General features: G+C 30.2%; 10 protein-coding genes across 11 annotated transcripts; 4 read left to right on the top strand and 6 right to left on the bottom strand.

Annotated features, from left to right (window-relative positions):
- Nucleotides 1-3,573: 3,573 nt before the first annotated feature.
- OCT59_017189 (uncharacterized protein) lies at nucleotides 3,574-4,644 on the bottom strand (the record flags this gene model as incomplete). The annotated part of the gene is made up of 3 exons (XM_025320230.2): nucleotides 3,574-4,304; nucleotides 4,405-4,463; nucleotides 4,561-4,644. 3 exons carry the CDS (start codon nucleotides 4,642-4,644, stop codon nucleotides 3,692-3,694), a joined length of 756 nt encoding a protein of 251 aa, XP_025171852.2. The 3' UTR covers nucleotides 3,574-3,691.
- Nucleotides 4,645-5,034: 390 nt separating this feature from the next.
- Nucleotides 5,035-5,957, bottom strand: OCT59_017190 (uncharacterized protein). The gene is made up of 3 exons (XM_025320231.2): nucleotides 5,688-5,957; nucleotides 5,486-5,608; nucleotides 5,035-5,403 (listed from the first exon to the last, which is right to left on the bottom strand). The coding sequence occupies exons 1-3, from the start codon at nucleotides 5,745-5,747 to the stop codon at nucleotides 5,269-5,271; spliced, it is 318 nt and encodes a 105-aa protein (XP_025171853.1). The 5' UTR covers nucleotides 5,748-5,957; the 3' UTR covers nucleotides 5,035-5,268.
- A 276-nt stretch (nucleotides 5,958-6,233) lies between these two features.
- OCT59_017191 (uncharacterized protein) lies at nucleotides 6,234-7,772 on the bottom strand (the record flags this gene model as incomplete). The annotated part of the gene is made up of 1 exon (XM_066137322.1): nucleotides 6,234-7,772. One exon carries the CDS (start codon nucleotides 7,770-7,772, stop codon nucleotides 6,234-6,236), a length of 1,539 nt encoding a protein of 512 aa, XP_066003920.1.
- A 1,565-nt stretch (nucleotides 7,773-9,337) lies between these two features.
- Nucleotides 9,338-9,988, bottom strand: OCT59_017192 (uncharacterized protein; the record flags this gene model as incomplete). Its single annotated transcript, XM_066137323.1, has 1 exon — nucleotides 9,338-9,988. One exon carries the CDS (start codon nucleotides 9,986-9,988, stop codon nucleotides 9,701-9,703), a length of 288 nt encoding a protein of 95 aa, XP_066003921.1. The 3' UTR covers nucleotides 9,338-9,700.
- Nucleotides 9,989-11,752: 1,764 nt separating this feature from the next.
- OCT59_017193 (uncharacterized protein) lies at nucleotides 11,753-12,723 on the top strand (the record flags this gene model as incomplete). The annotated part of the gene is made up of 3 exons (XM_066137324.1): nucleotides 11,753-11,791; nucleotides 12,051-12,367; nucleotides 12,720-12,723. The coding sequence occupies 3 exons, from the start codon at nucleotides 11,753-11,755 to the stop codon at nucleotides 12,721-12,723; spliced, it is 360 nt and encodes a 119-aa protein (XP_066003922.1).
- A 1,297-nt stretch (nucleotides 12,724-14,020) lies between these two features.
- OCT59_017194 (uncharacterized protein) lies at nucleotides 14,021-14,371 on the top strand (the record flags this gene model as incomplete). The annotated part of the gene is made up of 1 exon (XM_025320232.2): nucleotides 14,021-14,371. The coding sequence occupies one exon, from the start codon at nucleotides 14,021-14,023 to the stop codon at nucleotides 14,369-14,371; it is 351 nt and encodes a 116-aa protein (XP_025171856.1).
- Nucleotides 14,372-14,447: 76 nt separating this feature from the next.
- On the top strand, nucleotides 14,448-15,616 carry OCT59_017195 (uncharacterized protein; the record flags this gene model as incomplete). The annotated part of the gene is made up of 2 exons (XM_025320233.2): nucleotides 14,448-14,736; nucleotides 14,813-15,616. The coding sequence occupies 2 exons, from the start codon at nucleotides 14,448-14,450 to the stop codon at nucleotides 15,427-15,429; spliced, it is 906 nt and encodes a 301-aa protein (XP_025171857.2). The 3' UTR covers nucleotides 15,430-15,616.
- A 329-nt stretch (nucleotides 15,617-15,945) lies between these two features.
- OCT59_017196 (uncharacterized protein) lies at nucleotides 15,946-16,230 on the bottom strand (the record flags this gene model as incomplete). The annotated part of the gene is made up of 1 exon (XM_066137325.1): nucleotides 15,946-16,230. The coding sequence occupies one exon, from the start codon at nucleotides 16,228-16,230 to the stop codon at nucleotides 15,946-15,948; it is 285 nt and encodes a 94-aa protein (XP_066003923.1).
- A 2,204-nt stretch (nucleotides 16,231-18,434) lies between these two features.
- Nucleotides 18,435-19,853, top strand: OCT59_017197 (uncharacterized protein; the record flags this gene model as incomplete). Of its 2 annotated transcripts, XM_025320234.2 has the most annotated exons (6): nucleotides 18,435-18,524; nucleotides 18,945-18,977; nucleotides 19,038-19,109; nucleotides 19,179-19,333; nucleotides 19,645-19,663; nucleotides 19,731-19,853. In XM_025320234.2, the coding sequence occupies 6 exons, from the start codon at nucleotides 18,435-18,437 to the stop codon at nucleotides 19,851-19,853; spliced, it is 492 nt and encodes a 163-aa protein (XP_025171858.2). The 2 variants fall into 2 exon arrangements, with proteins under 2 accessions (XP_025171858.2, XP_066003924.1); XM_066137326.1 differs by lacking the exon at nucleotides 18,435-18,524 and having other exon boundaries at nucleotides 18,967-18,977; nucleotides 19,043-19,109.
- Nucleotides 19,854-20,421: 568 nt separating this feature from the next.
- On the bottom strand, nucleotides 20,422-21,200 carry OCT59_017198 (uncharacterized protein; the record flags this gene model as incomplete). Its single annotated transcript, XM_066137327.1, has 4 exons — nucleotides 20,422-20,440; nucleotides 20,514-20,534; nucleotides 20,966-21,035; nucleotides 21,110-21,200. The coding sequence occupies 4 exons, from the start codon at nucleotides 21,198-21,200 to the stop codon at nucleotides 20,422-20,424; spliced, it is 201 nt and encodes a 66-aa protein (XP_066003925.1).
- Nucleotides 21,201-22,009: the final 809 nt, after the last annotated feature.

Raw genomic sequence — 22,009 nt, forward strand, 5'->3', positions numbered from 1 at the left:
ACGTCACAATTACTCCCGATGTACCTCCCGCGCTCAATAGAAAGATATTTGGAGAATTTGAAAGGATTAGTCGTGAAGGACCGTTGAATGGAATTAGACCCGTCTTTGATGGTTCGTTTTCATTTTAGGATATTTAAGTATAATAACGATAAAAACTTTTAATTTTTATTATTATTATTATTATTATTTTTCTTCATTAGGGAGAAAGAATATTTTCGCTCCACGAAGCTTCCCATTTGGAGATACGGCTACATTTAACGTGAGTTAAAACTAACGAAATTATTTTTACTATTGTCGTCATTGAATATATGTATAATTATAAATTTAGGTTACTCTTCCTGAAGATGAAACAATTCCTAGTAAACGTACTCCAAGGACTTTTAAGATCAAAATCAAGAAAGCTGGAGAAATTTACATGGATGAACTTCATCGGTTTCTTCAAGGAAAACATCCTATGACATCAAATTGTTTAACAGGTAAATTAAATAATATTTGATTTTATTAGATATTTTTACGGAAATTATATGTAATAAATATAAAAATTTAGCGACTATGGCACTTGATGTGTTAATTCGTCATCTCCCTTCAATGCGACATGTTACGGTTGGGCGTTCTTTTTTTACTAATGCTGGAGCCGAACCTCTTTTTGGAGGTGCTGAAGTCTGGCAGGGATATTATCAATCGGCACGTCCTGCTCAAGGTTTGTAGTATATGAAGTACCCTAATTTCTTAGATAAAATTTTTAAGTATACCATTTTAATTCATTCGTAAATTTATTTCCTAATTAGAAAAAATGCTAATCAATGTTGATCTGAGTGCAACTGCGTTTTATGAATCGGGACCTCTTATACAAATGGTAACTAAAATTTTAGGCCGTAGAAACCCTGATGACCTTCGTCGAGGATTTAGTGATAAAGATCGTATCAAAGTTGAAAAAACATTAAAGAATCTTAAAATTCGTGTCACACACCGTGGAGAAGCAACTTCCAAACGTAATTTCAAAATCATTAAGCTTACTCCAACACCTGCATCTCAAACAATGTTTGATGCTGGCAATGGTGTTACTACAGATGTTGCAGATTATTTTGCAAGACAATACGGTCGACGTTTATCCTACTCACATCTTCCTTGTGTAACAGTTCAAAAGAATATTTATCTTCCACTTGAAGTTTGCGAAGTCGTTGAAGTAACTATTAAAATTTTTCTTTTCACATTACGTAAATCATGTTATTAACAATATATAAATTTAGGGTCAACGTCACATCCGCAAATTAAATGAAAAACAGACCGCTGATATGATCAAATTCACTTGTCAGTCACCTCATTTACGTGCAAATAAGATTAAACAAGGCGTTGATATTCTGAATTATCGTAAGAATGAGTATCTTAAACAATTTGGTTTAGAAGTCGCAAGCGAAATGATTGTAGTAAGTGAACTATTTGATTACTTTTGTATGATAACTTCAGTTATTATAATTCAATCAATATAAATATTTTCTTATTCTAATAGATTCAAGCACGTGTCCTCCCCGTACCAACTTTACAATATCATCCGTCTTCGCGTGAACATAGTTTTCAACCACGTGAAGGATCCTGGAATTTAAGAGATAAGAAAGTGGCACAAGGCGCTGTCCTTGGTTCGTGGGCAATTGTTGCATTTGGATCAGAACGCGATCTTCCAACACAATCTATTCAAGCATTCATACGTGAGCTAGTAATCACTTGTCAAGATAATGGAATGGTATTAAATAATAAGTTTATTAAATTCGTTTACGATATACTATAGCTAATCGACTTTTTTTTTTTACCTTTTAGAGTATTCCGAATAGAACACCTCCTATTATGCATACAAATTCTCAAGGTGATATTGAGGGCACCCTAAAGACTGCATGGCTTCATGCAGGAAACGCCGCTAAAGCTCAACCACAATTAATTGTTTGTGTTCTTCCAAACACCGGTGTTCCTCTTTATGCTGAAATTAAACGCGTCACTGATACTGTTATTGGTGTTGCAAGTCAATGCGTACAAAGCCGACACATGATGCAGGCAAAAAAACAGTATTGTGCAAATTTGTGTCTTAAAATCAACGTAAAACTCGGTGGAATGAATTCATTCATAAGTCCTAGTCAAATTCCTTTCATCTCCGATAAACCTACTATTCTTATGGGCGCTGATATTTCGCATCCATCTCCTGGTGAGTAACAATAATTTTTTTTACGCTTAGAGAATATTTTTTTCTCAATTTATTTATTTATTGTGACGCGTTTTTTTTAATCGAAAATAAATAGGTGAACCTTCTCGACCTTCAATTGCAGCTCTTTGCGCTTCCATGGATGCTAAGGCATCAAGATATTCGGCATCTATTAGAGTTCAAACGGGTCGTACAGAAATTATTGCGGACTTGGCTAATATGACCAAGGAACTTTTAAAAACATTCTACCAAACTTGCGGAAGAAAGCCAGAGAGAATTCTCTTTTATCGCGATGGCGTTTCTGAAGGACAATTTGATCAAGTGCTCAATGGAGAAATTAAAGCAGTTAGAGGTATATAATTATAATATTAAATTTAATTTTTTCACTTATTAATTTTTTTTCTTGAAATAGCTGCATGTATGTCTCTTGAGGAATCATACAAGCCATCCATCACTTTTGTGGTTGTTCAGAAGCGACATCATACTCGCTTCTTCCCCTTGGACAAACGCGACTCTGATAGAACTGGAAATTGCCTTCCTGGGACTGTAATCGAATCCGGAATCACTCATCCTTATGAATTTGATTTTTGTACGTATTGTTATTGATTTAAAATTTTTCACAGAATACACTTAATATTTTAAAATTCTTTTTTAGATCTTCAAAGCCATGCTGGATTACAAGGAACATCTAGACCAACTCATTATCATGTCCTATTTGATGAAAATACTTTCACATCTGATGGGTAAATACTGATATTATAAAGAGTAAACTAATTTAATCAATGCGGGTTTAATATAAATGTAAATTTTTATTTTAGGCTCCAAGCACTTTCATACAATTTGTGTTATGTCTATGCGCGTTGTACACGCGCCGTTTCTTTGGTATTTTTTTTTTTTCTCTGCGTTTTACTATTTTTTGAGGACATTCTTTATAGTATTATTTCGTTTAATAGGTTCCTCCTGTATATTATGCTCACATCGTATGTCGACGAGCACGATTCCACGCGAGAGACCAACATTGGAGTGATACAGAATCTGGCAGTGAAGGAGATCAAGGAACCGCATCAATTTTTGGAGTAGTCAAACCTGAATTACAAAGAGTAATTATTTTTTTTAATTTTTCCAATGTTTTTTTTTTTTTAATTAATTATAACTAAATTCATATATAAAATTGGTTTATAGGTCATGTATTTTATGTGAAGTATTTCACAGATAAAACATTTGAATTGGCAATAAAATATACTTCATATTTTTATTTATATTATTTAATCGAAATGACATATCAGACTTTATTATTTTCTAATGTGTTCTTATGTAGAAGAATTTTTTCTTTTCAGAGTAAAGTGAAATTATATAGATTTATAATAAATATCCATCATTTTAACTAACAATTTAATTATTATTTTATTATTATGAATGAAATACTTTTAGTATTGTTTAAAAATAAATGTATTGAAAGATGTATTTTCTATAAATTCTATTTTGACAAAGTTAAATTAATTAATCATCAAGTATTTCTATAATTTCCAAGTTTCTTGGTTGTTCCTGAATATTCCAATGAAATTCACCATTATTATTATATAGTATTTGATTATTACCCTGTAAAGATTCATCACCAAAAACATTATCATAAATATTATTTCCTTCTTCTGATTTTATTACTTGTAAAGATAAATTGTCTTCTTCTTTAATAATATTTTTATCATTTTCAACGTAATCATAAATCGGCATAATAAAGTTTATAACTTTATTTTGAATTAAGTTCGTAAACATTTCTTTAGACCTATAATGTAAATGTAAAACAGCAAGTGGAATTTCAGATTTCTTTTGTAAAAGGGATTCAGTTTTATAAAAAAATACTGAAATAGCACCAATTAATTGTTGATTTTGATTATTTAAAGTACAAAGTTGTTGTCTCTTTCCTGAATCAGCTAAAGATAAACCTTTTGGATTTAAAGAAGAAGGGAAATAGGAGGTTGACATTTCATTTGTAGGGATTCCATTAATTCTTATTTCTGCGACGATAGGTTTCAAATAAGATGCTTCTGATGATGATACTCGAACCGTGAATTGAGTTGATGAGGTAGGTAAAAAGATGTAATATAGAAAATTACTAAAGAAAAAAAAAAATGTAAAAATATGTAAAAATATGTAAAAATATTTAAAAATACGTAAACATATGGAAAAAATATTAGATAAAATTTTTAAATTACCTTTCCATCCTTATTCCAGTTTGATAATTATCGACCCAATTAGGACTTGTATATCTATACTAAAGATAACGTGTTTAAAGGAATAAAAGGAATAAATTTATGTAAAAATTTATACATATATATATATATAATGTATATTAAAATAAATCAATTTACCGGTACATTTTTTCTTGGACCGAGATATTCTTCTAATAAAATATTATTTATTAAAACTTCTAATTCATATCCTTGAAAAAGCATTTTTTTTTGTTATTATTATTATATTTGTTTTATAATATAAAATGATTTTTTTTTTAAAAAAAAAACAAAGAAAAAATATTTTTTAAAAAAGATAATAATTCAAAATCACTTTTTATATACTTTTTTATATATACAATAAAAAACTATATTCGTATATTTCCGGAAAATTTTAACACTAATTCCGCTTGTTAAAGATTACGGTAAAATGTATAAAAGGTGTAACGTATTAAAATCCTCAAATGTTTATACGAATTAATAAATAAGGATTCATTTAGTAATATACTGCGCCATAACTTTATTGTAATATTAGGAAAAAAATGATTTTTTTTGGATGATAAAAAACGCGTAAATCATTTGAGAAACTTTATATACTTCAAAAGCAGTAATAGATGATGTCAATATACCGATAAAACAGAAATAGTCATTTTTTTATTGCGGCAAATCGATAAAGCAATGATAACTAAATATGTGTTATGATCAACTAAAATGAAATGAAAGTCATTATAAGCACTCATTAGTCATTTAGTCATTTACACAATGTAACAAATAAAAATATTGTAAATGTGAAAGGATTATGTAATTTATTTTTACGAAATAATCCGAAATAATCAAAAGTAATCATCATTATTGAAATTTTTTAACATTCTCTTCTAATTTTGATTTATTAGAACCAATAATATCAGCTTCTAATAATCTTTTACCGCCTTTAAAGAAATAGAAACTTGGTAAAGAAGTAATTTGATATTCTTCTGATAATTCCTATTAATTTTTAAAAGTTCAAAAAAAAAAGTTAACAAAACTTGTATGTTTTTATAAATATAAATGTGAAATAGATACTTACAGATTGTTCATCAGTATTTATTTTAAGGAAATGCACATTTTGAAATTCCTTTGAGAGTTTATCGAATACAGGAGCCATTGTTTTACAAGGACTGCACCAATCTGCCCAAAAATCAACCACGACCTAATAAAATAAATAAATTATATTTATTAATAATGGTACTATCAAGAAGTAATAGTTCGATTAATTGAACTATACATACCAAACTTCCACTATTAATGTATTGATCGAGTTCAGATTTATTTTGAATTTGAACTGGCATTTTTAGTTTTATTAATTAAAGGTGTATAGTGAATATATTGTGAATACTGACTGTATTACTTGAAGGTTTATGGTTTGCGTATATTGAATATACTGACTGTTTTACGAATATTTTTACTTATAATAAATATATTTACTGGCTGGTTTGCGAATACTTTTACTTATATTGAATATGCGAATATTTACTAGTAAAACAAATTGAAAATTTTCTGAGGAATTCATTTTTTCTCGCGATATTTATACTTTTTTTTTGACGTACAGTATGTCAGTAATTAGTAATATAATAAATGACGTTATTATGGCACTAAATTCGAAAAAGCTTAATATAGTAAATTTATAGTATGTATGGGTAGTGTTGATCACCTCAATCATCTCGTCATTCTCGTGATTACAAAACTATACAAGATCATTCTTCATAAATCAAGACGGTTCGAAATAAAAAATGATTTTTTATTAATAATCCTATTGTTTCTATTATTTCTATTATTTAAAAAAAGATTTCTTCTTTACGATAATAATAATTATTATCATAATATATAAATTCTTCATTGTCATATTTTTTGAATTTAATAATACCTAATTTTTGATATTTTTCAATTATTTCAAAATTTTCTTTTTTACTAATTATATTTTGATGCCCTTTTGTAATAATAAATAAAAGTGATCTTTGTGGTACACGATTCATCCAATCAATGAAAAAAGATTCTAAATCTTTTAATAATATATTTGAATCTAAACAATATCGTAATTTTAATTCATGAAAATTTTTTGAAGAATATTTTGAAATAATATTTAATAATTCATTCTCTTTTAAATATAAACTACCACATAAAATATTAATACTTTCTAATTTTTTACAATTAATAAAAATTATTTTTAATGTTTCAATTTCATTTTTAATAAATGGACTATGTAATGATTTTAAATTTGGACAAAATTTTGCTATAGATAAATTTAATGGATCATATGTATTATCATGATAACTTATATAAAGTTGTATTAAATTCTTTCCATTATTTTCTAAAAATTTAATTAATAAATCAACTTGTAAACTTTTAAATGATAATTTTAAAATTTGTAATTGTATATAATTAATTTGTTGATAAATTATTTTTAATAATTTATCATCTTTAAAAAATAGTAAATTAATTTCTTTTAAATTTATAAATTTATTAATTGGTGGTAAAGGTCCTTCATTTTTTTTTCCACATATTTTTAATTTATTTATATGTTTTGTTAATGAATTTGTTATATTTTCATAATTTATATCTCCTGATGAACCTCTTGATGTTATATAAAAATTTTTTAAATTTTGTTGAACATAAATTAATTCTTTTAATCCATTGGATATTTCATTATTATAATCTATTGATATTAATTTTATATTATAACTTATTTTTGATAATTGATAAAATAATTCTGATGCTATGTTTGTACTACATCTTAATTCTGTTAAATCTAAACATTTTATTTCATTTCCTCCTCCTGATAATTTTTTAATTATTGGAATATTTCTATTATAATAATTATTCCAATCCCAATAATCTTTTTCTTCCCAATAATATATTAATTTATTTAATGTTGTTATTTCTTTTATAAATATTTTAATTATTTCTTTTGTTATTAAGAAATATTTTTCTTTTATATTATTCTTTGTTTTATATAATTTTTTATTACTAATTATTATTTGAATAATTTCTCTTATTGATATTACTTTACAATATGATGGATAATTAAATATTGGTTTTTTTGTTTTTATATTTGGTATTAATATTTCATTTTTAAGTAATTTTTCTTTTGTTTCATTAGAAAGAAATTTAATTAATATATTAAAAATTTTATTTGATATTCTTTGTCTTAATATTGTATTCGTAATATTTGTAAATTTCCAAATATCTCTCCATAATATTCTAACTGAACTTTCACACCAAAGTCGATTAACCAATAAACATGAATATAATGTATTTCTATCTTGTTCTAAATGTTCAAAAATTTCTTCAAGGCAATCAGAGGGAAGTTGTATCATTTTTTTTTAAAAAAAAGTCATGAAAAAAAAAAAGAATGCAGTCGAATAATTAAATATTCGATTAAAAAGTTTGTGTAACTTTAACGAGTTGGGCTTATTAGGTTATTGGGCTGGGAAATGATCTTTTTCCAATTTATTAATTCGACAAAATTTACCGAATTTACTTGGCGTTTATTATAGTATAAAAGGTATAAATAAATACCTTTAAATTTCTATCATCTGATCAAAACATTTAAGGGACGCTGATGATATAATATTTAAAGTTTCTGTACTATAAAATGGTTCACATGACCACAATATATGTTTATCATAATCGCGGTAAATTTCACGTTCGATCTTTTCTTCGTTGATTTTAATTGATCGAATGTTCTTTTAACATTAAAGGTTTAATTACCGATTTTTGCCCATCCACGTTGAACATAATTTGAACGTTCCCAATTAATAATTAACCCAATGTCGTCTCACGGTATTACGTATCACGTGTCCCCATTTCCGCAGCTATACTCTTTTATTGTCAAAATTTTCTAATTCTTTATCTTCCTATTATTAACAGTTAAATACCTGAGAAAGAACAATTAATTATTAATGCTGTCCTAACCATTCAAACATGAGGAATATAAGTTTCCCCATCTAGATATTTTTTTCACTTTAGATATTTTAAAAGAAAGAATTTATTTATTGCAGCAAAAGGTAAAGTTGTGTAACCGTAGTTTTATTATTTTATCAATAATAAAAGGAAATGATTTTTTTTTGGCGTTTATTTATTATTTATTCTATTTTATTATTATTTATTTATTTATTTCACAAATAATTTCATCAAAAAGGTATTCTTTTTTCAAGTAGTTATTGTATTTATTTGTCTAATTAAAAATCTCAATAAAATATACTAAGTATTGTGTGTCATATGATAATCTTGGATACTCTCAACGAATGATATGCTACTCTCGATAAAAATTTGCATATTTTCTCGGTTCGTCAAACTTTGTTGATCGTCTTCTGGTAATTGCATAACGCCGTTCTGGAGAGCTTCGATAGAAGCATTAACTGTATAAGGCACGGAACGTAAGATGAACTTTATCCACCTCCCTTATATATTATATAAGTAATATAAGTAATATATAAAGAATTTATATTACCTTACGTTCCGTACTTTATACAAATCGCGTGATATAATTTTTATTTAACGATCTTGCGACAGGCTTCTTCAATACTTGTGGTGAAAATCAGCATTAATTTTTGAATCATGTGCGGAGAGATCATTGGCAATTTTTGAATCACGTGCGACGATTCATATAACAACCATGGTGTTAACTTCGTTCGTTTCATGCGCCAAGATGTATTCAAACTTTTTTAAGCTGTTATAAATAAAACGTACAAAAGAACTTAGATTTTTTTTTATTGTAACATCAAAATTCAAACAAAAAAAACCCTTGTAACTGGCAGTTTTTGAAAAATGAGGTTTTTATTATAAATATTATAGAAAAGGGTTTTACATATCAAGGTAAAAACTTCACAACGGAAATACTAACATCAATATTATTTATTTAATCGGGTATTCAATCATTACTGAGCTGATTCCTAAATAGTTTCAGGCAAAATCTTTTATTAAACTCTTTAAATTCGAATTACCGATATATATTTTATTTTTTATTCTTGACTACCAAAATAAGGTTTAACTCCAACACGGCGTTTATTGGAGACCCTATACCATAAACGCTATTAAGATTATTTACATGAAGTGCACCATGCCCTAATGCTATGATTTCCCCACCATACACAGCCTGAATCCCCTTTCTGCATAAACATTCTATCATCTGCTCACTTCACCAATATTGTATAGATAGGAATAGAATTCTCCCTCGATCTTTCTATGCCAAATATTGGTAATTGTTGTTCGTAGATCCAGAAATCTCCATCACAAATATTTGTTAATCATCAATACGTCCTTTAGTTAATCCTGTAGTACGTCCAACCTTAAATACACAATCTGAAGTTTCTATCAAATTGACATCTCTGATACCCGAAAGCACAATAGGCTTAAGAGACTGAAGTTTGAACTCTGATTCAGGGATGGCAACATCTTTCGGATTTATGGACTGTTTCTTATCAGGGTCATCAACCAAAGCTATGGCGGCATCAACTCCATACAATTTTTTGTCAATCTCATAATTGTCACGTATACCATTTACAAATGTTGCAAATTCTGTAGACCTCATCCTTATTTGAATGAATGTTTAGTTTCTTCTCGGACCCCAACTATTCATTCTGCTATGCCAACCTACCGTCATGAATGCTTTACCAAACAACTCGCTTCATCAAACAGTCTTCATTGTCAAATATTACCTTTTCACAAAAATCTTTCAAGATATATCATTAATTTTCAATTTCGAATATTAGTTTCCGGTTTTGTATAATCTGTTACTTTTTGAATAAACTCAGCAAAATTTCTTCATTCTACCAGTGATTGTAAATCTCTGCATTTATCTATTATGAAAAAGAAGAAATTGTTAATAGTGTGCTAAATTTTTATTTAATGGTAAAGAAGACATAGCCAATTCCTCCTTTAGAATTAGCAGACTTTACTAATAACAAAGTAGGATTTTATCTGCTTGAGTTGGTTATCAAGTGAACAAGAGAAATAAAAAAAAATAAAAAAAAATAAAAAAAAAGAAGAAAAAAGGGAATAAAAAAATAAAAATAAAAATAAAATAAAAAAGAAAAAGCAGGTAATTTCATAGGAATTACCCACTTTGCTCACCCTTACCCAACCCAAACAAACAAATCCAGTACCCTCCTAAGTAAAATTTGTGAACTCCCCGACTCAATTGAGTTATCCGTTCTAATTTTAGCTTAGGAAGTTACCCACTTTGCAAATAAAAAAATACACACCACTTGAGTCATTTTCCACTCAAGAAAGAAGGCCTTTAACTTCTGTACTGTGGCTCTTTATTGTATATGGCTTAGAAGACTTTTGCGAAATTTGGTAACCTTTGGTATCTAATAATTTTACAACAGATATATATATATTTTGAAAAAGTATATTAACTATACGAAAAAGTATGTTTAACCATATGAAAAAATATGTTAACCATACGAAAAAATATGTTAAAATGATAAAAATCATAAAGAAAAAGATGTATTAGCTGATAGTTGTAAAAAAACAGACAATCAAGATAATAATCACAATGAGTCTTGTTGATGATTCTAGAAAATATAATAAGGAGAACAAAATTTTCACCAATATTACCAACATTGGAAGATCAAACAAGCTGGCCTGCTCCCGCCAAAGTTTTAATTAAAGATAAAAAAAAGGAAATGGTTGATTCTTTGGAAAAGAAACAAACTAATGACTCCAATGCCAAAAAAGAAGAGAGTTCTTATAAAAAAGGCAAAGATAAATATATACTGTTGCACCCTTGAGGAATTTAGTTGCCAAAACTTTTTTTTCAACAAATGACAGTTGTTCACGCACGAACAACTTTTTTTTTGTTGCAGAGTTATTGAAATAAAAAAAAAATGTACGAAAAAATAAGTTAAACGTACGAAAAAGTATTTTAACCATGCAAAAAATTAAACGTATGAAAAAAATATAGGATATATATACTTTTTTTTCTGAAAATTGACTCATCTTGTATATTTATTGAGACACGTAGAGTTTTATAGTACGCGTTTGAGGCTGAGTGTGGAAAGATCGTCGATCAGACACAATCATTACATAATATTTATCAATATACCCGTAGACTATATAGACTATCTGAGTTAATTTATTTAATAGACGCGAAAACTGATATTTTTCGCGTTTTCGTGTGTTTGTTTATATAAAAAGTTTGTACAACAAAAAAATATATAAAAAGGCCTTTTCAATTTCAATACGAAAAAAGAAATAAATTTTAAGTTATTTTACGAAAAACTTTTTACGAAAATTTAACTTTATAATTTTTTTACCCAACTTCACACCAACTTCATCCAACTTCACCCAAATGCCACGACATAAGAAATCGTCTAAAGGACATTCTTGGGTAATTTGATAGTTGTTTACAATAAAGGACAGGTTTATCAAAACATAGAATATTTTAATATACAAAAAAGTATTCGTTATTTAATCATGTTGAAATAATAGTACTCTGGAAAACACTACACGAGTTCCATCCCCACCACCCCATCTTCACAGCAATCACAAACTGAAAAAGAACAAGAGCAAAGAACAAGAGCCTGCTGTTGAGAAATCCGAAAAAGAAATTTCGAAGTCCCCAACTCATAAACCTGGTTCTTTAACAGCAAATAACAAAAACCATATCAACTCGTGATCATGTAGTTCAAATAAGTAATGATTCAACGGTTGGAGATGACGAGTCAATTTGGGATGAGGGAGATCAACCTACTACTTCTTATAATATAGCCAGAAAACTTTCTAGTGTCGAAGAAGACGTTTGTTATCCATTAAGAACTGCTAACAAAGGTGATGGAATAGATTATAATGCATTAGAAGAATATACTACAGAAGAAAAAACTTCAGCGAAAAAAGATGAGGGAAATTATCATTTATTGCCTTCGTCTATGATGTTAAGCAGAATAAGGACAGAAGGTATTACGTGGTATGTATAAATTAACAAGTTTGCCGGATGGACGTGAGTAGGTGCGCACTGCAGGGTTCACGCCTCGCATGAGACATGCTTGGTGCATCCAAGGTTACAGCTGAAAGCCTTCCGGATGGTAAACTGTTTGCCGGATGGACGTATGAGTAGGTGCGCACTGCAGGGTTTACGCCTCGCATGAGACATGCTTGGTGCATCCAAGGTTACAGCCGAAAGTCTTCCGGATGGTAAACTGTTATGGTCAGAAATCGTTGATAGTTTGCCACTCCAGTTGTATAGGTTTGGTGAACTATCAATGATGACATATGTATACTGGTGGCTGCAGACACTTATGAATGTTTGTAAATTATAGGTAATGCTGATAACGACGGTGCTTCCCTCAGGTGATAACACAGGGTGCGAAGCCTTCTGTTAATTTTGCTGGACCTTATCATCTGTAATGCAAGCACGGGATTTTCAGATGTTTAAAAATTTGACCGATTTCGTATTTAAATTTTCCAGTGATTCCATATTATTTACAGATCCTAGTATTCATACATCACTTAACTGGTTTACTCCTTGCAACTTACCACTATTGATTTAATTCGGCGTTCCCTTAATCTTGAATTTTTCATAAATGGTGGATGCAATTTTTACCCATCTCACTATGACGATATTGAGGATTTATAACTAGTTATAATTAATAAACGTATACGATATTTGTAAAGTTTAAATCAAATGAACATTTCCAATTTTTTTTCTTTCATGGCATTACCGTATAACGGGGCCATAGTACCCCGGGTATGGATACAGATTTCAGCCTTATATCCCATACCATTGCGTGAGTTTTTATTATTAGTAGATAATGTATAAAATTTTTATAATAATTGTGATAATTGAGTAAGCTGGTGGTAGTAATGCATGGTCGTAGACTCGTAGTATTACCAAAATGCAATGTGATAATATATCAAATTTATTAAAACGAATTACCTTGTGTTATTGAAAACTTCGAAGTAACATATACAGTAACAAATTTGAAAATATTAAGAACAACGATAATTTATCACTATAACTAAGTCTTTCGTCAACAGATAGGTTCTCTTGATATTGGGAAGTCGACCTTCTGTAATATCAACCTGTGAGTTTTAACATAACGACAAATTCTTATAAAAATTTTGGTGTTCTTTTGAATAAACTAATCTTTTCAACAGATAATTATTTTTTTTAATTAATTCGGTTTTCTTAAATCTTGAATTTTTTATAAAGCAACTTTTTAAATAAATTGTGGATTATTTGCCAAATGTATAAATGTATATAAAAGTATTTGTAAATGAAACATTTAATATTTCGTGTTTTTCAAATCATAAAGAGAATCGGACAATTTATATAAATAATATTCAATTTGAAGATACAAATTATAAATTCATCGTCTAAATCATGAATTAAATTGTTTTTGATTCAATGATATTGGGAGAAAAAGTTTTTGGAATATCGGTCACGGAGTCCTTCATTGATTGGTGAAAATGGCAACTACGTAAGCGATATTAGTTATGATAATCAAATCTGTATATTCGTCTTCATATTTTTCATTTAAGCATTTATTGATACAATTACCGTATGTTGTGTTGCTTTTCATTATAACGAGTCCACTTTGCATCCATCCCAAATTTCGCCATGCAGGTATTTGTAAAAACACTAACCGGAAAAACGGTAACCTTGGAGGTAGAGTCGTCTGATACCATCAGCCTAGTTAAATGCAAGATCCAAGACAAGGAAGGAATTCCCCCTGATAGTCAACGTTTTATTTTTGCTGGAAGTCAATTGGAAGATGAGCGTACCTTGAGTGATTATAATATCCAGAAAGAGAGCACAATTTCTCTCATCTTGAAACTACGTGGTGGGATGTTTCAAGAAACTAGTGGCCGCAATGGATTTGCAACACTCACGCAAAATGTGCTAACACCTAAAGAACGTCCACAAAATGGAATTCGTGCGGTAAAAGTGAATGGAAAGGAACAAGGTTGACACTGATGGATCGCTTCTTACTATTTAAATATTCGGAATGTCCTGATTTTATGACTTGTGCTTTGATTGTATTACAATGTCTAACTTGCTTAATGCAGACCCAAAGGAGTCTCCGAAAGGACCTTCTGTTGCCTCCCCAATACTACCAGATACGAAAGAGAAATTATTAGCTCTGTTACGTGAAGAAGAGCGTCAAAGGTTTTCACCTGAAATACAAAAAAAGTATTTTGAAGTTGGGAGTGATCCTACGTGTGCCAAAGATTGGATGGATGTCACTGATCAGATGCAGCATGAGTTGGTTCGAGAGTTTGGATATTCAGATGAGGCAGTACAATTATTGCGGCGTGCACCACAGCTTTATCCGGGTAAAACGTATTTCCATCTCTCTTTCAACTTTTTTTTTACAATATTTAATCTTATGTCTTTTTTCTCATCATCCAGATGATCCTGAATTCCGTACAACGCAAGTGTATGTTCGCAACAATATTGCTAATATTGGAAATCTCACTGAAGGAATGCCGGCACCTGATTGCCCATTGGTTCCTCTAGAACCTTCGATTTTTACAGCAATAATTGATAATGGTAACACTACTTCACCAAATTTAGTTCCTTTACGTTCGCTTTGTAAATCAGGACGACCTCTTGTTCTTCTTGGTGGATCATATACTTGTCCTTTATACCGATACATTTCTCATGTACTCAATGATATATACGTTCGATATAAAACACAAGTAGATTTTTACATGATTCAAATCCGAGAAGCACACGCCTCTGATGTTTGGCCCATTGGTAACATTGTAGATGTTAAGGAGCATCGCACATTGTCTGATCGTTTAGCTGCTGCTCGTGAAATGGTTAAAAAAACCCAGTTAGAAATTCCCGTACTAGCAGATACAATGGATGATACTTTTTTAAAATTGTACTCACCATGGCCATTCCGCTTTTTTGTCATTGCGGATGGTACTTTAAAACTTGTTGGAATGCCAAAAGAAGCACATTACGATACAACAGATCTCGTTAAATGTTTAAATGATCTTTTATGCGACAAAAAGGAATAATATCTTTTTTTTAAGTTTCTAAGGCTATTCAAACTTGTAATATATATTCATATTTATACGCAGTTTTTTTGACTTGTTTTTGTATTTTTTGTATTATATAAGATCTATACATCTAACTATATACAGTATCTGATTTGAAAAATCAACAAAATAATTTTTTAAATAAAGAATTTAGTTAGTTTAAATTATATGTTAATATTATTTAATTATGTAATAATAGAATTAAATAAATAACTAACATATTGAGATAGCTTTAAGCAGACAATACCAACTCGAAGCCTATTATGAACGATTCTATCTATTGAGGATAGCATCTTTGACAATAGGTAAAAGTAATACTACAAATACATCAGTTCTCAATTTTTTCAGTCACGGACCCTAAAAGTCCTGCATGTGACTAACACGTGATCCAAACAAAAAATAGTTATGTAAGTTGTATGAAACAATTTTGTAATTTGCGAATTTATTGAAATTTCATTTAATTATTTTGTAAGCTAAAACTAATTTGGCATAAAATTAATCGACATGAAAGAAATTCTTGTCTTCTGAGAATTCGGATTTCCTGGCTCCTAACTTAATAACCAAGTACGCTTGCCCGATTGGCACCGGATTGTTAGTTCCGGCTACAATACTACCTTGTAGACCTTGGGGCACGTGGAAACCGTTGGGAATAAGATTTCCATTACGAATACCGTCTCGAACAGCATGCAATTCTTGGATATTCCTAAAGTGGAAAATGCAACGACTTTGTTCATCTCTACGTTGAGCATTGTTGAGGTTGTACGTAGCAAATTGGTCCATTGCGTTATTGTAGGCATAGTTATTGATCCATAATTGATTTGGTTTTATTATCAAAATCGGATCTAATTCATCAGTCTTAGAAATTGCTTAACATATCTTTTGACAATGGCGTTTCCTGCTTCCGGAAAGATCGGTTTGATTGTTTCTTTGATGGTCGGATATAACGATAAATCAAGTTCTATAATGAAATATTAGAAATGATTAGAATATTCAAGTATTGATTATTTGAAAAATAGATTTTTACCTTCATTCTCACTTTTTTTGAACATTTGAGTTGTTGAGAAAAAAGAGATCCAAGTTTATTTATTATCATTTTATTAAATTTATTTTATTTTATATTAATTTTTTCGTCGGATCTTAAAATATCAAAATGATCCTCTTAAAAACCAATTTGATTGTAACCCATCCCCTTCATTTTTGAAAAATTTTTAAAAATAAACAAGCTTATGAAATGTCACGTCAATTTGATTGTTTGTTTAACGTACCCCGCCCCCCCTCATTTTTGAAAAATTTTTGAAAAATAAATAAGCTTATGATATGTCACGTGACTTTATAGTAGGCTAAGTAGGCTACATATAATTGTAAAAAAATGTATATTTCTTTTATCAATCTTATTTTTTCAATTATCATTATTATTTTTAAAATGTGGTTCATATTAGCTGTCTACAAAGAAAAGAAATTATTAAATGAAGATGCAGTAGAAATGGTATCTACAGAAACTTTGGTGATTTACTGTTCGAAGTTTTAGACTATGATATATTTGATCAACCAATAGTTGTTCAATTTTACAATGAATTAACGAAAATTGGACCAACGTTAAATATGGTTTAAGTGCAAATTGGTTTGTGTGAAAAGTTTCAACCATGTCAAGTTAGATTTACGTTAAAAGAGCTATGTACCCATTTTGTCAAAGATAATTGGCTGACAAGAGGAAGGATTAATGTAAGAAGTTAGATAAAACAATAAAATCAATTTTATTAATAAATTACTCAATAAATTCTGTTTACAATAATACAAGTTTATATACTTATATCTTGATACTTACTTAATTTGGCCCCCCTCAATTTTTAAAAAAATCTGGACCAAACAAACTATTAAATTTATTAAATTGGAGTGGTCTTATATATAGATAGCGTTAAATTCTTTTATTGTTAAATTAAGGAGAGATTCAGATTTTCGTGATGATTCCAAAATTGATCCTGCAAAAGGATGCCTCGGTTAGTGAATCTTTTATCCACCTCGTGCAAATATAAGCAATAATCAAGCGAAAAATCAAATGAAAATTCTAATAAAATTTAAACCTACCATTATTTTCACTGATATTTACAATCTGTATATTCCGCAAAAGTAATAATAAGGTAGGTTGGTTTGTAGTTCGGATTAGCTTCTTGAAACATGTCATCACGATGTTAATCGATTTTCTCATCTTTTTAGATGTCCCAAAATAAAATGGACATATTACTCCTCTTGTTATATATCGGCGTTCCTTCCCTCTTTGATAGCATCATATGTTTCTCTCTTTTCTCTTGTAACTCAATTCTAAGATTTAAAAAATCAATAAAGTTGGAAACTGTTGATTTTCACGACGTGACCGCGAGGAATTACGGCTATTATTAAAATATTTATCCCCTATTGAAGTAGACAATAAGAATTACATGTGAGAAAAACAAATTTTAAATCTAAACTTTTATGATGATTTATTACTCCATATGGAATTAATTATAACTGATTTTCATAGATATTGTTATACTAAAATCGTTTATAAACTACATTTATTTTATTCATTTTATTAAATACTGCGCCAAGGAAAATCTTAAGTTCATCAGCGAATACTGATATACTGATCAAATTATTGTCTTTTTTTTTACATTTTTCGCACGAAACACTCTTCAACTTCTTCGAACTCTGGCTGGAGAATAGCGCGTAGGATTATTGTAAATAAAATTGATAATATATTCCATAAATATCCTAAATTAATAGGTAAGTGTGCCTCACGCAGTTTCTTTATCCGCCCAATGTTACTTCATTCACTATACGATGCAGATTAAGGATTTTTCCAGCTAACTATATGATTACATGACTACAGTCTTCCCCGGCAGATTGGATCAAATATTTCGGTAAAAGAATATAACATTTTTCTTAACCGAAACGAAAACACTGGATATAAGTTTAATTAGGAGAGAGGTGAAGTATTCATTGTTGAAATGGCCAAGGCAGTACACGAAGCTGCAGTTTCATATATTCAAGACTGCTTTAAAGAACCTAATAATGGTGTAAAAGTCGGCCCGATAGAGGTGCTCAATCAGCCATTTAAGAGATTCTACTTGGTTTTCCGTTATCGGCTTATATTAATAGTTCACATCTGTTTCCTATAGACCATTATAAACCAACCGGACATGGGGAACAATTTGCGGCAGATATCTCTGTTTGTGGAAGAGTTCCTAATGTTATAAAACCCTTAATTCCGCACCCCGGTCCGCCCCCGAGTGATGTACAGTAGATGTACTTTTATAGTTTTATACTTCATTGACAATTATTTTCAGAGTCAATTTCCCAATATTAATATATATTTACACAGGGTAACCCTCACGCGAGAATCATCGGTGAAATAGCCAACACTCAAAGCATCACTGCCTTGAATACGAAATGCGAAGCATGGATGCACGAAACATATGTTCGTTGTGTACTTGGAATAAAGCTTTTTCCTAAACAAGCTATTAGGGGAAGTTGTTCATCATGCAATGTTGGTATGTATTTTACATCAATTATTTTCATTTTTATGAGATTTTTTAATAATAGCTTAATAGGCTAGGCTGTGGACGCCATTGGGAGGAAGCGTCTTATCTACAAATGCAACAGCAGGAGTACATGTTACCGAGGTGGGATTAGTATATTATATTATTGTGATCAAATTTCAATGGGCTAAAGTAATTTTTGCAACATGATAGTGGGATTTTGGCACGATACAATATAATAATAATACACCTACACCTACCGGTTGCGACGCCTTGAATAACCCTGCCTTTCAAATCCTTATTCCAATCATAGATGCTTTCTATGACCCTCCAACCGTTGCAGTTGTATGTACCTGGAACAGTTGTTGGTATAAGTTTGGAATTGATTTATTTGAACTTCAACAAGTGGTTGTAGCAAAAAATTAAAATATGAAACATTCATTGCTTATTTGATTCATGCTCTTCAAATACTTTGTTAGCCTGTTGGATAAATTCTTGCCTCAAACAGAAAGACGTGCAGAAAGTTCATTGGCGATTTTAGTACTAACTACTGCATTAAGCTTTTGTTCATTTCAATAAAGGTCATTTCAATTTCTGTAAAAATACCATTAATTTTTTGGATATACGTGTGGAAAGGTCATTAGCAATTTTATTATCACGTTTAGCGTTTTTTTTCTAGTCTAATTCATCGTGATGAGGTAGTTAAAATCAATTGAGTTTTATTTTTTTATTAGCCATTATATTAATTCAACTTGTTAAACGCAGACTTATGAGACTTTAATGCAGTTAATTACTCAGTCTATGCAGAGATTACTTAAAAATACGGCTATAGAGCCAGCACCTGGAAGATTTATATTTGATTCCAATAGCCCTGCGAACACTAGTTAGGATGAGAAGATTTTTTTAACAAGCCTTTTAATAATAAAATTTTATACAAAGATGTAAATTATTCAATGTTATGTGACAAATGTAAAGATTTCGTTTTATTAATACAGTAATAAAAATAAATACGAAGCTCGGGACTTTGCCCGTAGTGTTGTACATGATAAATTTCTATGCTAGCATACATGTTTATTCTTTTTTAAGGTATTCTTGAACCCTAGCCTTTTTCTTCTTCGGCTCTTTCCCAACGTCAGTTCTATTTTTGCGTAATTCGGCTTCGTTTTCTTCGGCAATGGCCTTGTTGAGGCTGATATGATATTCGGTTTCACTTGTACATGAAATACTTTCTGACGTATAGAGGAGAAAATACCACTCCGTGGCTGTAGTGATGATGCCATAGAGATAGTCGAATTCTTCCCCGAACGTCATCCGCTTTTCGTTTCCTCTTGTTAATTTGGTGGGCACTCTCGCATTGTATAACGTTCTGTGGGACGGATGGTCCATTAGCAGATGAAACTTAAACTTTAACCTGAGTCGTATATCCTTAAGGTAATGCAACAGAGCTTCGTCATTATCATCGATCTTGTGTGTTTCTTTTCACAAGCAATTTACTATCCGTTAGTAATGCGTAGAAGCAACTTAAAAATAAGCGAAAAAAAAACTTACTTGATACAATTTGCGGTATGTCTGTTATTCGTCCATCTTCAACGCCATACTTTGCTAGCTCTCTTTCAAGTCTTTCTTAGTCTTGTACGAGGAGAATGACCTCAATTTTCTCTCCTTACACTCCTTAGCGAAGTCCGCAAAACTGTTGCAGGTCCTAAACCTAAACCAATACTTCGAAGCTTTTCTTCGGTTATCTTGAGGAAGGCACGACCAATAATCTCCTCCTTTTCTAAAATTTTGATAGCCACTCGCTAAGTTTCAAGTCTTTTTCCTTACGCAAGAAATTTATCAGTTCCTCAGTAATTTTTTAACTTCATCCGCCAACGTGACCGTCTCATTTCCAGTAGTAGTGGAGGTAGAGGTAGAAGCTGGTGTATCTACAATATTACAATATCTGACATAGCGTTACGTTTTTATCGTGATATTTGGCTCGGACAAAAAAATAGTGTTACGTCCGGAATAATACCGATGTGAAATAAAAAAATACTTCTTCAGCATTCTTAGCCCAGCTATGTCCACCGGCTAGGAGAAAGCAAAGCGTTAATATATGATTTTATGTCGCACAAACAGGTCGGGTGATTTTCACCATTGCGTACATTGCGTAATTGCACGTGGTTTATATAAATATATCGATACTTTATTATTATTTATGAGGAGCAACTGATACAATAATATTGCGACACACATGATGTGAATAAAAATATTATTTATCTTTGCTTAGTACCTCTGGCACCGTTTCAGTAGGAGGGTACACGATAACATTGATTCCCTTTTCACCAGAATAGATACGTTGAGGTTGTATAGGGAAATGAGTAAAAATTCTATCTTGCGGTTCCATTCTTATTGCACCCTCTACTTCAAATTCATTGATGTTTCTTAAGTTGTTGATTATGACACTAACAGATATAAACCCAACCTTATATAAGGACAAACTGGTTGAATCAATATCTTGAAATCGATCTAGACGACGGTTTCAATTTCATCCGCAAGAGAAGAAACTCTTACGCCCGGCGATCTCAAAATTACGAGTCCCTCAGCCTTTCATAGCTTATGCTTTTGTCGTCACGATTTGCTTATATGGTAGGTCCTGTATTGCAACTAGACGCTCTTTCACATTTTTCTCATGTTTGTATGGGGAAAAATAAAGGTATTGGTTAGCTTCAATTATAATATGCGAACGTATTAGCCAATCAAATTAATTTAAATCACGTGATTTTATATTATGTCAGCAAAAAATTGATTTTATTTATTAAATGTTTATTTTTTTAAAAAGTTATTTAATTTTAAAATTCTAATAGCGGTACCATCAAGTATATATTATTACAACAACCTCAAACTGATGTACAAGCCAAATCGCTGATGTTTTGACACAAGAGACAGTAGCTATGTTTCTAAAATAATAATAAAAAAGATTAATTACTTTGATAATAATGTAACATAATTTAAAAAAAACATACGTTGCTCGAAAGGCTATTGGCACTTCTGTACGTAGTCCT

This window comes from Rhizophagus irregularis, chromosome 26 (genome assembly GCF_026210795.1).
Source record: "Rhizophagus irregularis chromosome 26, complete sequence".
Classification (NCBI taxonomy): Eukaryota; Fungi; Glomeromycota; class Glomeromycetes; order Glomerales; family Glomeraceae; genus Rhizophagus; species Rhizophagus irregularis.

What these genes read in the sequence shown, in the direction of transcription:
- OCT59_017190 (XM_025320231.2), bottom strand. Translation starts at nt 5,747, where the DNA reads ATGCCAGTTCAAATTCAAAATAAATCTGAACTCGATCAATACATTAAT. An exon ending in ACATTAATAGTGGAAGTTTG is followed by an intron (nt 5,609 to 5,687) that starts GTATGTATAGTT and finishes TTATTTTATTAG; the next exon opens with GTCGTGGTTGATTTTTGGGC. An exon ending in TAAATACTGATGAACAATCT is followed by an intron (nt 5,404 to 5,485) that starts GTAAGTATCTAT and finishes AAAAATTAATAG; the next exon opens with GAATTATCAGAAGAATATCA.